Source organism: Nuphar pumila, chromosome 14 (assembly GCF_984573655.1).
Source record: "Nuphar pumila chromosome 14, dmNupPumi1.hap1.1, whole genome shotgun sequence".
NCBI classification, from domain to species: Eukaryota; Viridiplantae; Streptophyta; class Magnoliopsida; order Nymphaeales; family Nymphaeaceae; genus Nuphar; species Nuphar pumila.
This window is the reverse complement of record NC_143262.1, coordinates 79,211,141-79,227,503: the sequence shown is the minus strand read 5'-3', so window position 1 is coordinate 79,227,503 and position 16,363 is coordinate 79,211,141. Positions and strand designations below refer to the sequence as shown.

The window sequence follows — 16,363 nt, the reverse complement described above, 5'->3', positions numbered from 1 at the left end:
TCACTCTTTCTCTGATATTCTTGCTAGATGAATCACTCGACCATAATCTGCGACGAAAACAGTCCAACTCCACTTGGAGGCAGCTCTCAAGCAGGAAAAGCACCTTCCGTGAGCTTCATTATGATGCACAAGATAGTATCATTGTCTCTTCTCAATATTTAAGCACCATCATCATCAAGACGATTTTGGCCAATATGATGGAAAATGAGCACATCAACAATCTAAAGAACCAACTACCATAAGGTCATCATGGCTTCTTTTCTTTTTATTTCCCCTCAAGTAGTAAAGTGATCTGCCCTGAATATTTCCTTGCTACCAAAAGGTGCAATTTTCCACCAACAAACTGGTAATTGCTAAAAGATGCAAATAGGCGACTGATAGTTGGATACTGGAGCATCATATCTAATGGTGATATTCACGAAGAAAGAAATGCAACTTCTCCAAATGAACCACGGGTTTTCTGAATGGACATAAATTTGCTGAAGTCGTTTATACATGCAATCTAGTGGAAAACACCATTCTTTTATTGTTTAACCTTTTATAGAAGGATCCACATTTCTCTAATAGAAAAAAAGTTTACTTTTGAATCATGTATGTTTTTTTCCAAGGGCTTCAAAAATCATCTGCTCACAAGAAAGAAAATGATCCATTCTCAGCAAACAACCCATGGTAAACACATCCAGGAGGTCAGACTTAGTGGATACAATCTTTCAAATATGATTTTCCAACTATATTGTACATACAGTAGACAAGCAAATATATAACATCTATATATTTCGAGTAAACCAGCAATCAGTTTATTCATAGCACGAGTAGTTCAATCTATTTGTTGGTTGAGAATCACGAGCCAATAGGGAACAATAGTCATCATGTCTGTGCAACCATGGTATCATCTGTCTAAAAGAATAACCAGGTAGCTTCACACGCCCGCATACCCATTCTTACATGGCATAGGACACTCTTGTGAATAGTCAAGCTCGTGCTCACAAGGGGTGGTGATTCAGACAAGGTCAAGCTCATACACATCCAAGGGCATGCCAGACGAAGACATAAGAGGCCCCGTCTAGACAGTTTGACAAAGCATGATCATTGCACCATCAATCTCAGGGGTTCCCATGAGCTACAAACCACCCGGTGCTGGTTATGGCAGATACACTGACATGAACTCAAAATGGATAAACCATAATCTAACACTTCCATTCAATGAATAGCACAGAAGCAGTAAAATTAAGAATCATAACTTCAAATCGGTAGCATCCATAACCTATCAAGAATGGCACTGGAAGGAAACTGCCGATAAGACCAAAGTGCCGTTGAACTGAAATAACATTGATAACAACATTTTAAGAGAAAATAAATCCCTACAAAAATTTCCAACAGTATTTGGAAGTAGAAACAAGATAAAACAATACCCATGAACTCCCCTAAGCAAGAGAACTGGATGCAGGACCTCCACCATAAGCTCCACCTCCTCTTCCAAACCCAGGTCGTCCACCCGCACCCTACAGTAAATGAAAGGCAACAAAATCAGTGGTGCAATGGCTTCTAGTTTTTGACACATCAGTCCAAGGCTATAAGCATGCCAACGAATCCATACAGTGCAGAAAAACAAAAACTGCAACCAGTACGTGAGAACCTTGATAATACCAACATATATGGTTGAACATGTGCTTAAATGTATGCAACCTAAAATTCCCCTAGCTAAACAGCTTTTATGGATGGTCATTGTTCATTCTTTTGATATTACACCCTGATGCAGATATTTACAAACTAATCAAGACATCACAAGATGAATGGTCCACAACTTAGAAAATATTAGTCAAGCCTTGAAGTTCTGGCAATATGCAACCAGCAGTTGGTCTTCTTCCAAAATCAGAATGTTGCATGTCTGGGACCTTACGATATCTTAAAAATCAATACAAGGCTCTTTAAGTTATGCTTGAGCTTTACACTGTGTCATAGTCAAACTGACTGTTTCCAGCCATGAAACAACATAAGGTAAAATGAAGGTACAAGCCATGGCTTACAGCTTTTAAAACAGCAAACAAGTAAGCTGGCTTCTCCACATGATTATCACAAAAAATAGTATGTGAAGACCTTTTTGAGGCATTGAGCATCCAAACTGAGGCAGCCATCAGAAACCAAGGCAATGAAAAGCGACTAACATCTCTTTTGAAATACTTAATATTTGCAGTGTCATTCTAAATATCTGTTTTGGAATACTTAATATTTGCATTGCCATTTTAAATATGCTCTAACAAAACGATAAGCATACGCATAACTTAGCATCAATCTGCCATGCCCAAACAGCTTTTCTTTTCATCCTTCCATACTTACACTACACCACAACTGACGTAACCAGACACTACAAGGCACAAAAGTGCCAGTGTCTTCTTCTTCTTCAACTTTTCTATTCTCTGAACCACACAATCTGTTGTAACTCAACTAGGCCATAGATGAAAGTTATTCCACTGTCACTAATCAGCAAACGAAGATAGTGATAACACAATTAAGGCCACTATTTGGAATGCAGAAAGGATTTCATCAAAGCCAATGGCTAAGAAAAGAGTCCATGTCTAAAGTGCAATGCAGTCACCTCCCTTTTCACCTCTTGGGAAACACAGAGAGGTCATCAAGGTGCATAGTAGACAAGGATAATCAGAATTTGTAGGCCTCTTACAATTATAAGCTTCACATGATGGTCACACATATGGCTGAAAAGGAATGAGGGATTTATTCAAAGGCATAACACATCTTTTACTGAATGTTTGTTCTCAAATCTGAGAGGACATGAAGAATTTTAGACAAAGTGATAAACTAATTGAATGAGATCTGGTAACAGACCCCTCGTACAGCTATCACAAAGCTATTTTTTTTATCTTGTACTGGTGGTTACTTAGACTAGGGATCAACTCCTTAACCTTCTTCAATCCCTCAATCTTTTATTTCTTGCAAATCTTCTTGAATAAAAGCATGTTTCCTTAAGAAGAAAAACAAAAAGAAAAAGAAAAAGGAAGAACATGAACTTAAATTTTAAAACTAGGTGAATATTTTTTGGGCTGATTTTCTTCCCTTTCTGCCCTGTCACCTTTTCTTCTCTCATTTTCCTTACTCTACCGGTTTCCTTCAATTTTTTTTCTTTTCTCCAACTTCATCTTTTCTTTTCTTTTCTTTTCTTTTCTTTTCTTTTCTTTCTTTGTTGAATTACTTGCCCTTCTAACTTTCTGACCCTTTTCCCTATTTTTATCTAAGACCTATTACGTGTTAAAAAGTGTTTTAATTATACATAATATAATATAGTTTATTATATATTATATTATACATAATAATTATATTTATTTACTTTTTCTTATTTTCTTTTATTTTTGTATTTATTTCTGTATTTTAGGCTTGTCTAGTTCATATTGAACTAAACTCAAAACTCTCTTGAGTCCTCTTAAGTCCCTTTCTCTCCCTCTCTCAATGCTATATAAATAGGGGTGTTCCCCCTTCTCTTTGTATCAATGCTTCTTAAGCATTTTCATGTGAATGAAATAAAAATTTATTATTTTATCTTTGTATTATTCCTTTTATACCCCTTTTGTGGGTTATGATTGTAGTGTCTTTAATAGACACCAATTACAAGCATTTGTGTTTTCGTGAAAGATCCTCATTTTCTTACATGCTATCAAAGCTTTGAAGCTTCTAGATCTTTAAGAGTTTTCACCTTGTTTTCCGTGTCTCTTTAGCAAAAGTTGATTCAGCTCCTTGTTCATGATTCAAGACGTTTTAGAGGATCATTGGCTACTCAAAGATTGTGATTGTGCTCTTATCCTTTCTTTTCTTTTTTTCTCTTTTCTCCCTTATCATCACTCTTTCTTCTTCACCCTTGTAAAAATGGATGACAATGATAAAGTCCACATCATGCTTGTCAAATCAAATGATACTAATTATGTGATGTGGGCTTCAATCACGAAGCATCACATTTGAGGAAAAGAGTTGTGGGGTAGACGATTTTGATTCGGAACCTAAACTAATTCTAACAAAAATTGAAAATGAGAAAGAGGTGCCTCTCACGAAAGGAGAGAAAAATAAGGCATTAGCCAATTATGAGAAAAACTGAAAATAATGAAGAATAGATCATGCCAAAATCATGTCATGGCTAATTAATAGTGTTGACATTAAGAAATGCTCCAATTTAGTCAAATTCGAGCATGACAATAAGGCTTGGGAATATCTTAGAAATATGTATTCCCTTAAAGACATTGCACATGTGTGCAATTTGCAAGATAAAATTCAGACTTTGACTCAAAAAGATAAAAGTATTAGGGAATATTATAATGAGTTATCCAAACTTTGGGAAGAGTTGGCTCTTCTTGAGCCAAAGTGGCATTGTCCCGAAGATATCGAGATTCACTAAAAGCAACTCGATATGAAACATTTTTAACAATTCATAAATGGTTTGAGGTGGAATTTAAAACAACCAAATCGACCCTTTTATATTGAGGAAAAGTTCCCTTTATTATTGACACTATTGAGGAGCTAACTATGGAGGAAAATAGGCTCAAGAAGAATACTCCAAAGAATGACGAAGATTCCGTTCTAGCCATATCTAGACCGGAAAATTATATGCAAGCTTATAGACCATCTCATTTTGGTAGGCAAAATAATGATTATGACAAAAAGAAAGTCATTTGCCACCATTGCCATAAATCGAGACATTATAGGCCTCAATGTCCCAAATTAAAGAGAAGAGAAGAAAAGAAAGTGGGCATCCATTGGTTCATCACAAGAATCGAAAGATCAAACCAATCAAGATGCACCTATATCTATGGCACAATTAATGGAAATCCTTCAACCTCTTCCTCAACAGAATCCTCAACTGGAGCCATTGTCTCATCCTTTTTCGATCCCGATAACTTTCCTTGGCTCCTTGACTCTGGTGCTTCTTTTCATATGACTCCAAACATCAATAGATTGTCTGAATGTCTTAACAATAACTCAAGTGTGTCAAATGTTTTCACAGTTGATGGTACATCTCTTGAAATAAAAGGAATAAGAAATTTTGAAAACCTTCAAAAATAAAAAATAAAAATTTATTCCAAAAGTTGATATATTCTCAAACTAAATCTAAATTTTTTATCTATCTCTCAAATATTTGATTATGAATGTAACATCTCATTCTCTTCTCATGGTTGTTGGGTACAGGATCGCCAGTCATGAAAGCTGAATGGGGAAGGCCATAGAGAATGAGGACTCTATTATATGAATTTTTTTTAATTACCCAATAATTTCTTTTGTTATAATGTTCAAAAACTAGAGTTGGATCTATGACACAAAAGACTTGCCATCCTAATATATCCAAAATCCATCATTTTCCAAGTTTAGAAAAATTTTGTAATTATGAAAGTTTTACTTATAAAGATTGTATTCTTAGTAAAATGAAAAGATTACCATTTCATAATAGAACTTTTGTTTCATCTAGAGCACTTGAGTTAATACATTCGGCCTTTTGGGGTCCACCAGTCATATCAAAAGGCGGATATGCATATTATGTAATTTTTGTTGATGACTTCTCTAGGCATACTTGGATCTACTTAAGCATAAATTCGATGTTTTTTTCGCATTTTCAAACATTTCACAAAATGGCTAAAAACAAAATTCAAAATGATATTTTTATTTTTTGCATTGATTCAGGGAGAAACTTTATGTGAAAAGAATTTAAAGACTATCTCAATTTACATGGCATCACACATCAAAGATCTTGTTCACACAGACCACAACAAAATGGTTTGGTTGAGCGAAAACAACGATACATTATGGAAACCACTAGGACTTTATTAATATCAAATCAAGTTCCAAAAGAGTTTGGGGAAGAAACAACACTAACTGCTACCTATCTCATTAACTGAATGTCATCTTCTTCTTTGAAAAATATAACTCCAATTGAAAAACTTGTCAAATTATCTCCTGATTATTCTAAATTGAGAGTTTTTGAATGTAAATCTTTTGTTTTTATTTACAAAAATGATAAACTCTCCCCCCTGTCATTCCTTTTGCCTTCAAATATGATAAACTCTCTCCCCGTGTCATTCATTTTGCCTTCTTAGGTTATGCGGATAATAAAAAAGGCTATAGGTGTTTTGATTTTAAAAATGAAAAAGTGTATCTATCAAGAAATGTATCCTTCTTGGAAAAGGAAAGTTTTTTTTTATTTTGAAAAGACCAAGAAAGTAACCGAATATTCCTTTTTCATAGATTTGACTTTGAAATTTGATGAATGTGACTATGAATCAGACGATGATCAAGGTACTCTTGATTCTGAACATAATGTTGCTAATGAAGAGCAAACCCATAGGGACACTAGTTTACAATACTCAAGATGTAGAGAATTCAATTTTTCATGTGCATTGAAAAATATTCTGAAGTACAAACCAAAAGGTCATCCAGAATTTCTAAACCTCCCAAAAAATTTGTGTCCTACGAATCCTTTTCACCCACATATAAGGCATTTATTGCATTAATACACTCATATGTAGAACCTTCATCTTATACTCAAGCCAAAAGCCATACAGAGTGGGTAGAAGCCACGAAGGCAGAATTTGAAGCATTAAAAAGGGCTAACACTTGGACTATTCAAGATATTCCTCTGGGCAAGAAACCTATAGGATGTCGGTGAGTTTAGAAAGTTAAAACCAAGAGTGATGGAACTCTTAAAAGGTATAAAGTCAAATTAGTAGCCTAGAGGTATGCCCAAGAGTACGACATCGACTATGAATAAACTTTTGCCCCAGTTGCCCGAATGACCATCGTCAGAACACTAATAACCTTAGCCTCTATTAGAAAATGGCTCATATTTCAAATAGATGTCAAGAATTCTTTGCTCAATAGAAATCTAGTTGAAGAATTTTATATAGAAGCACCACCTGATATTAGTATTCCTAAGGGTAAACTCTTTGTTTAAAAAAAAAGCTTTTTATAGTCTTAAACAGGCACCAAAAGCATGGTATGATAAGTTTAGTCATGTTTTGACTAATATTGGATTTAGAACATTGTTTAACTGATAATGCTTTGTTTATTAAGATTTCTGATGCAGAGATTCTTCTTTTTCTTCTCTATGTGGATGATATGATCATCACCGGAGGCGACAAACAGGGAGTTGAAAACATTTAAAAGTTTTTTAAAAATTATTTTGAAATGACTGATTTAGGTTTATTGAGATATTTCTTAGGAATTGAAGTTGCTTATTCTCCTTATGGGTATTTATTATCTCAATCTAAATTTGTTTTTTATATTGTTTTCAAGTCTGGAATAAAAGATGATAAGAGAGTTGATACTCCAGAAGTTGTCAACATCAAAATGAGAATCGATGATAGAGAACCTCTTAATGATCTCACTCCTTATAGACAGCTTATTGGAGCACTTTTCTATATTTTTATTACTAGACCTGATATTGCACACGTTGTACACACTACTAGTCAGTTTCGGCATGCTTTCACTTCTTTTCACATGGGAGCAATTTTACGTATTGTTAGATACATCAAGTTTTACCTTTCATGAGGCCTCTTCTTGTCTGCTTCATCGTCATTAGATTTAATTGCTTATATTGATGCTGACTGAGGAGGTAATCCTAATAACAAGAACTCAATCACTGGCTTTTGTGTTTTTTTAGGTGAATCCTTGATTTTGTGGCGATGCAACAAGCAGTAGAAGGTCTTTCTTTCGACCATCGAAGCTAAGTATCGAGTCATGGCCACCACAACAATAGAGGTAGTTTGACTCATAAGACTGTTGGCTGACATGAGACTTAAAGTAACACAAGCTTCACGCTTGTGTTGTGACAACAAGAGTATGATCTATATTGTCAGCAACCGAACATTTCATGAACGCATCAGGCATATTGAAATGAATTGTCACTTTGTTAGAGAGGAGTATCTACATAGAACTATTGATCTACTATATGTTACATCATAATACCAATTAGCAGATTTCTTCACCAAACCTCTCGCTCCTCCTAGATTTCATTTTCTCTTAAACAAACTTTCGTTTACTGAACCCTAAGTTTGAGAGAGAGTGTTAAAAAGTGTATATAATTATATATAATATAATATATTATATTATATATTATATTATATACTATGTCACATAGGTGCGGGTGCGAGGATGTGGAGAGGGCATATATATATAATTTTAAACAATTTTAAGTTAACACTACGTGTATGTGTATACATTTATGTATTTATATATAATATAGACAAAAAATGGACTTAATTAGGGTTAACTGTATCTACTTTTGGATAAAAATGAACCTAAGTGTGGTTAACTTCACCTAACACAAAGGAAGTTGTGTCCAAGTGTCGCACCCGCCTGAGTGCGGGTGCGACGCGAGTGCAGAGCCCTGTTAGAAGAGTCTGTGTTACATAGATTATATATAATAATTATATTTATTTATTTTTCTTCTTTTATTTTATTTTTGTATTTATTTTTGTATTTTAGGCTTGTCAAGTTCATATTGAACTAGACTCAAAACTAGTCAAACCTTTGACTAGTTTTGAGATAGCCATTGGAGCTAGTCCAACGACTACAATTAGAGTTGTTGGACTAGCTCCGACGACTCTCTTGAGTCCTCTTAAGTCCCTTTCTCTCCCTCTCTCAACGTATATAAATAGGGATGTTCCCCCCTCTCTTTGTATTAATGCTTCTTAAGCATTTTCATGTGAATGAAATAAAAGTTTATTATTTTATCTTTGAGTTATTCCTTTTATACCCCTTTTGTGGGTTATGATTGTAGCGTCTTTAATAGACACTGATTACAAGCATTTGTGATTTCGTGGAAGATCCTCATTTCCTTACATTTCGTTCAACAAATGAACAATGTCTTAGTAATGTCTTAGTGTTCAATCAATGACAATGCCCCATCTATCCTTTTTGTTTTTACCATGTATCTTGTCAACAACATAGATCCTTTTATAACCAACAAAAGTTAAATAAAAAATAAGAAAGAAAATTAAAAAGGAGGCTTACCTATAGTTAGCCTTTTTTGGTGTTCAAAAGAATCCCATATCTTTTATTGAATGTCTAGTAATTTTAGATAAACTAATGAAATGAAATCCAGCAAGAGACCCCTCATATAACTATCACAAAGCTAAATTTTTGTATCTTGTACTAGTTGTTGCTTTGCCTAGGGATCAACTCCTTAACCTTCTTCAATCCCCAAACTTTTTTTTCTTGCAAATCTTCTTACTAGAATAAAAGCATGTTCTGGTAGGCTGGAAAAAACAATTGGTAAAATTGAGATGAACAGCATTAATATCATATAAACAAATAAAAAATATCAATTTTCCACTAACATGAAAGGTTGTTTACCTTCACAAGAAGGTTTCAATGCATAAAGAAATGGCTCAACTGAAAAAGGTGCATCAGAGAAACTAAACATGCCTATCAATTTCTATCTTTAAGCATAACCATATGGAATTTATTCACGGCATTCGGTCAGATTGCTGTGTGAGAAATAAATTCAAATTTTAAAAATGATAAACTTGAGTAAACTAAAGTGAATAAATTGAACAAAGAGAGGAAGCCAAAATAAAAATAATGAAACCAATGTTCCAGTGATAATCTTAATCACCAAATACATGAAAAAGAATTGAAATTGATGAAACAAGCTGACAGCTCACATGAATAACCTACTTGAAGATTTGATAAGTTAACATCAAAATTACATGTCTACTAGAGAAGGATAAGGAAAAGGAAAAAAATCATGAAAGGACTGTACAACAACAAAAGTATTAAGGAATAAACTTAGATTAAAAGACTGTACACCAACCAAATTATCAAGGAATAAACTTAGATTCATATATTACAACCAAGTCTCAACCCCTTCCTTTTATTATTTAACAGGAAACTAAAACATTGTGAACCATACCGAGGGAAACATGAGAAAATAAGGCAATGCAATTACCCTAAAGGAAGGCTGGAATTCAGGCGGGGCTCCACCCTTGTCGCCAAATTCACCCCCACGGGGGCCACCACGGTACCCATCCCGATCACCAAATCTCGGCCTGTCACCTTCAAATCGCGGGGGACCTCTGCAGTAGACCAAAATAAGCAAAACCCGGAAAATTCATAAACTAAATAGCGCAACTAAAACTCTCTATAAAAGAAACTTACTCACGCCCATCACATCCCACACTAACAACCCAAAACGCCCAAAACCAAAACAAACCTAACCCCGTACGAACAATTTCAATTGAACACCTTGCGTCTGCAGATCGCTGAACTCCGAAAAGAACTAAACAAATCTGATTGAAGGTGTGTGTACAATCAAATTACCTGGGCCTATCACCTCCAGGACCGCCACCCATGGGCCTTCCGATGGGCTTCACAGACTTCTTCAATGTCGCAGGGACGATTTCCGAAGGCAGATTCAAGTAGGTCCTCAGGTACTCAATGCCATCGTTGGTGAGGTACCAGTAGTAGTACATCCACGAGAAGGTCTCCCTCACGTACTCCTTGGACTTGAAGCTCTGCATCAGCTTGATGACTTGCAAGTTGGGGACGTCGATCTCGGGATGCTTCTGCAGATTGAAATCCTTCTTCGCGTAGAGAACACCCTCTGATCCCCGAACATCGTCGGAAATGGAAACAGAGAATCAGATTTTCGGAGGAAATCAAAACGAGACCTCTCGAATTCGGAAAACAACAGAAAAGGAAAACAGAAGAAGAAATTGAGGTGGTTTTGGAAAGGAACTACCTTGAAAGAGGTACTTGTAGACCTCATTCCTGTTTTTCTTCGGTATCAACTGAAAATAACAGAGCAAAGGAGAACAGTTAACGGAGATGATGATGATGATGAATAAGAAGAGGAAGGAGAAGCTTACCATCTTCCAAGGGAGGAAGAGAAGGAAGAACAGAAAAACCCTAACCGCTGATGCCGCCGTGACGATGCAAAACTAGGAAGATGAAGGAAGTCCTTAGCCCCTCGTGTGTGTGTGTGTATATATATATATATATATATATATATATATATATACCGCTAAAATCTTTGAATCAATCTGTTTGATAAATCTAAACCCATATCCACTGGCTAAGGGGTGAAAACGGGTCGGACTTCAGCTAAAATGAGTGGGTCCAAATTCGGATCCGACTAAGTGATGCTCGGACTGATTCGGACCCAACCCAATTTTTATAAGAAAAATCATACCTGAATCCAATAAGCATTACATAAACCATTTGAACATGTTTTTATTTAATAAATTCTCATACAACGAAGAGCAATTAAAAAACATAAAGCATAAGCATACCGGGACGAGTTGAAGGATTCATGTGCATGTTTTTTTAAGTGAAAGAAGAATTAGTTGTCTTCGATGAATACAAAGAGATTACAATTTACAATTATCTAAGATAGATAAAGGTTTAAAGTATTTTGTCTCTCACATATAGATTATATATTTCATGAAGTACTTAATAAAGAACTTTTCTAAAAAAAATTGGTTCATCACTATGTGCACTTTGGTGGAGCTCAACCCAAGCAACCACAAGACGATACTGCAATTATTTTCTTAAAAAGTTCAGGTGCAAAATGAAGCCACATACCATTATATTACTACCAACATGGATCTAAAACATTGGGCTAATAGTCACTTTCCAGTAAGAAGATATAAGTGTTGAATATCTAATATAGTAGACAACATGCATGGATTCTCGTCATATGTAATAAGTCTCTAATTTCTTTTATTGAGAGGCTTCATCTCATGCTAACGAAACTTTTTTATAAAAGAAAGAAACCCGATGAGCAAATGACAAGTGTTGTAGTGCCTAAGATAAAAGAGCTAAAGATAAAAACACAATAAGTATGTATGCAAGTAATGCATTACCACCGGCGTTGGAACGAAGCCCACGATTGATCTTACAACTATAGTGTTGATCTTGACAAGAAGTTATGCTCTTGTGAAGAGTGACAGGTTAACAGAATTTCATTTGAATATACGATCACATTCATTTTGTATGAGGCCAAGCTACTAGAAGATTACTGCAACAAGTTCTTTACAGTTGAATTGTATCAAATTCCATATAGTGCATATTCATTTTTTTTATGATAAATAATGCCTCACACGTCACTTCATCGACGCTTATTCTTGTTTATCCACCAAAAGTGATTTGTAAAGCAGGATAAACTAAGATGAAGAGACGAAGAATAGAACACAAAGATGTTATGTCATAGAAGTGTATGTATATGTATCGCCCAAGATTTCAAGAATAAATCTTTGTTTAAAATTCATGGATTTTTTTTTCCAGTGAAATTTAGAAAATATTTTAACAGTGAAATTTAGATGATAGTTAATCATCGATTTTAGAAGACGTTAGGCAAGTCAAAGGTATGTGGCCAAGCATTCATTGTCCACCAAAATATTTCATTTAACAAACCAAAATAAGTTATTTATTACAAACAATAGTGCTTGGTAAAGTAGTATTAAATAAAATTAGGTTTATAAATGAAATGTCTAACGCAGACCGGAGAAACCCTAGATCTCGATGTCGCCCTCCTCCCTATATCACACTACAGGTTCAGTACTCGTATCCCCCATAAAATGAGGTCAAACCATTGTTGGTCGGGTAGAAAAGCATTTCAAATCTAACAAGTATAATACTTTGAAAATATGAGAAGCCACTTGGGGCCACAGTTGGAAACAACGTAACTCAAGTCTCCATGACTTAGTGTATTGGTATAATACGAATCAAAGCACGATTTCCTCGAGCTTAGCTTAGCCATGCAGATACAATTTGGGTACTTTGCCCAATTGGTCCAATAGTGAAACGAGATTAACACATTACACAAGGTGATGCATGAGTAACACTAACACACATTCATTCATCGTTGTACCTATAACTAATACATTGATTTGATATTAACCGTTTACCTCTTGGTACGTGGGAGAAGTTTGACTTTGACATCAACGAAGTCATTTAAGGGTTTATTATGCTATATATTTTGGAATACCCCAGAGGCCTGATAACCCTGTCCATAGTGGAACGACAGTTTTCATACCAGGATAAACCCCAATAGGCCACTTCAAAGCATCTTTCTACTGTAGTAGCGGTATTCAATCCCTAGATCTTAAGGATAACTCAACCTCCAAACCTCTGAGTGACGGGAGACCGCCTAAACTCTTTGGTTCATAATATTATATATGTCACTCAAGGTAATACCATCATCATCTTCTTTGATGAGCGTAAAGTCCTGATGGGGTTCAACGATAAAATCTTTCTTATTAAGACATCGAGTGTCACATAGGCAATCTAATGCATTCTGCACGAAGGGAATATGAACCCAACCCCACTAAGTTTTTTTAAGAACAGGCCAGTTACCGTGTGGTCAGGGACTACCTTTATGTTTTGTTCATATGCATGCAAACATCGCTCTTGGTATCTACGACCTTTACGAGCACTTTACCCCTTGTGAGTGGGTAATCCACTCCAGCACAACGTCGCTTATAAATGTTATTGTAGTACCATGTTTTACAAAGGCATACATAGACAATGATCACTTTAGATCGACTGCTTAGGCTATTTAGTAGCATCGAGTACTGACCTAATAAGGCACAATGGCTACTTTGGCACATCAGCCCTTATGAGTAAGGTGCCCTTGAAGGTGGAAGTGAAATGAGTCATCTAAGTAGGGCTCTAATAATGGTGGCATCATTGAGCCATTCATACTAGCTCAGGTGAGTAATTCGCTAAAAATTTCGGCAACACCTTCCCTATTTGATGGGAAAAGCGCGACATTCCTTTTTTGCTTAGAGGACATCTTGTCAGAAATTTTAGCAGCATCTCCCATAATTGATTGAAAAATCACTACGTTCTTTTTAGCTCAGAGAGCAGCTTGTTAGAAATTTTGGCAGCATCTCTCTTGTTTAACAAGAAAATTGGTACATTCGTGTTTGGATAGATACGCACCATTGTAAATATTTTGCATCTTCCATGGTTTATTGGAAACCTAGGCCTTAATTAGGTCATACATTGAAGACTTTGATGTTTACCTAAAAATGGTTTTGCACAAATCTGAAACCTTTCTAATAAGGGTTTCTTTGTCAAACAATATTTCGAACGAGGTAGGGCATTTGAAATCGCTTTGGCGATATGGATCACTTATCATTTGTACGCTTATTATACTGTAGCTATTTTTAAGAAAAGCAAAAGCCTATGCATATAACAACACGACGTCAAAGTACAATGCATAAGCAAGGCCTGATGAATGAAACCATGCATCGAGCTAAGCAAAATGTGTAAGTAAGGCCCAATGAGTAAAACCACGCATTGGGCTAAGTAAAGTGAGTAAGCAAGTCCCAAAGAGTGAAACCACATATCGGGCTAAGTAAAGTGAGTAAGCAAGACCCGGTGAGTGAAACAACGCATCGAGCTAAGTAAATTGCATAAAGCAGAAGCCTGTGCACATAACAATTCGATGACAAAGTAAAGTATGCAAGCAAGGCCCGATTAGTGAAACCACACATCGAACTAAGTAAATTGCATAAAGAAAAGTATATATATATTATTATATATATAGTAAATAGAGAATTAGTCGCAAGGATATATGCATGTTCACTAAAGCAAACTTATGGTGCCCTAGAGGGCATAAATCAATGACTAAAACCCTATGACACTTAGTTTATCATAAATATTAAGCAATAATCTCAAAAGTACATACATAAACACCGAAACAAGTTTGTGGTACCCTAGAGGGCATAAACTAAGGACTATGACTGAATATTATTTTTGAAAGGTATACAAGAAGGAAAATCATACCTCACACAACTGTTATTTCACCAAATAACTTGAAAGAGAGAAAACATCATGCAAACCTACCAAGATTCAATGATGGTCGCTCAATGCAACGTTTGATGCACTCCTAGGTCATGGTCGACACGTCCTTAAGTCTGGTATGGTCATAATCAAGAGCGTCTCTTGCATAACTTGTCAGCATGGCAAAATGATAAGGTTTATGTCAAAAATGGATTGGACGTAGTTTAGGTCCAACTAGATTCAAACCTACCTCAAGTGGGCTAGGCTGGGTCAGATGGGCTGGACCTAGTCAAGGAAAAGGTAGATGCGGTCAAATAGTCAGAGCTAAGGGGTCTTGACCCAACTGGGTTCAGTCTAGGTTAGATGAGTCCAAGCTCACCTCAAGTAGGCTCAGTATAGGTCAAATGAGCTTGACCTAGGCTAAGACCAAAATAAAGAAAGAGAAAAGCTAATCTAGTAGGTCAAGTTGACTTGACTCAACTGGGCTTAGGCAGATCTAAGCTCACTGCAAGTGGGCTTGGTCTAGGCTAGAACTAAGAGAGAGGCAAAAGGGGAGATAAGCTAGAGAGAGAAAGAGGAGAGTGAGAGAGGGGGGATGATTTCTAAGGGGGTCTTATCCTATTTATAGAAAAAATAGATCTTGGATCCATGTATGGTCTCATTTTGATCCAGTTAGTGCACATAATCAAAGATCCAACCTTATGGTCAAAGTAACATAATAACATTCATGTCCTTATAGGACCCACTTGATATTTCTATGAGATATTTATGTGAGGCCCACAAGATATTTTTGTGAGATATTTATGTAGGGCCCGCTAGTTGTTTTTGTAGGGCCCATGTATTTTTAGGGTTTCACCAATATTTTTCGCAAAAAAAGTGAGTATACCATTTTCTTCGTTTTGACGAGATGAGGTGGATTAGTTCTACGAAATTCTCTATTTTTTTCCAAGGAGTGAGTTATGGTTCCTTGACTGTTTGAGTATATATCCCTGAGGATATATACATCCTAAGTATAATTGGCTCTACAACATTCATTTGTTTTGCATTCAGGATTAATATGATAAATTTGCATAAAATACCTCTTAGTTTTATTCAGAATTTTTATTGAAAATTGCGGGTCTTACAGTATATGGTGTGGTTTGCATTAACAAGCAGAAGCACAAATAACAGTATGTATGAGTACCTATGCTTTGAGAAATGTGTATTTGTTAAGAGTTGTTTAATTAATTACTTCTTGATATTTATTTATTTTTAATGAATTACTCAAATATCTTATGTAATTTATTTGTTAAGAGTTGTTTAATGAATTGCTTCTTGTTATTTATTTATTTTTTTAATGATCTACTTCAATGTATTTTGCAATCTATTTATTAAAAGTTATTTAATGAATTGTTTCTTTGTATTTATCTATTGTTTTTTAATTAATTACTTCAATGTCTTATGTATTCTATTTATATCTTAAGTATTTCACGATAAATAATTATATACATGAAAGGAAACATGGTAGCAAAAAGAGAGTTAAACCCCCACCCCAAGTGAGGACCCAATTATGGTGCCTGAGGTATAATGGATGTCTCAATTC

At 35.4% G+C, this 16,363-nt stretch overlaps 1 protein-coding gene across 2 annotated transcripts; it reads right to left on the bottom strand.

Moving 5' to 3' along the window:
- Window positions 1-1,165: 1,165 nt before the first annotated feature.
- On the bottom strand, window positions 1,166-10,970 carry LOC149817049 (small ribosomal subunit protein eS10z-like). Of its 2 annotated transcripts, XM_089987088.1 has the most exons (6): window positions 10,860-10,970; window positions 10,733-10,781; window positions 10,312-10,594; window positions 9,941-10,067; window positions 1,413-1,502; window positions 1,166-1,318 (listed from the first exon to the last, which is right to left on the bottom strand). In XM_089987088.1, exons 1-5 carry the CDS (start codon window positions 10,860-10,862, stop codon window positions 1,425-1,427), a joined length of 540 nt encoding a protein of 179 aa, XP_089843214.1. In that variant the 5' UTR covers window positions 10,863-10,970; the 3' UTR covers window positions 1,166-1,318; window positions 1,413-1,424. The 2 variants fall into 2 exon arrangements, with proteins under 2 accessions (XP_089843214.1, XP_089843213.1); XM_089987087.1 differs by having other exon boundaries at window positions 1,314-1,502.
- Between the last annotated feature and the right edge of the window lie 5,393 nt (window positions 10,971-16,363).

Bases quoted from the DNA above. Each gene is read 5' to 3' on its own strand.
- LOC149817049 (XM_089987088.1), bottom strand. The intron at 10,595-10,732 runs GTAGTTCCTTTC...TTCGGGGATCAG, and splicing joins CTACAAGTACCTCTTTCAAG to AGGGTGTTCTCTACGCGAAG. The intron at 10,068-10,311 runs GTAATTTGATTG...GGTCTACTGCAG, and splicing joins CCTGGAGGTGATAGGCCCAG to AGGTCCCCCGCGATTTGAAG.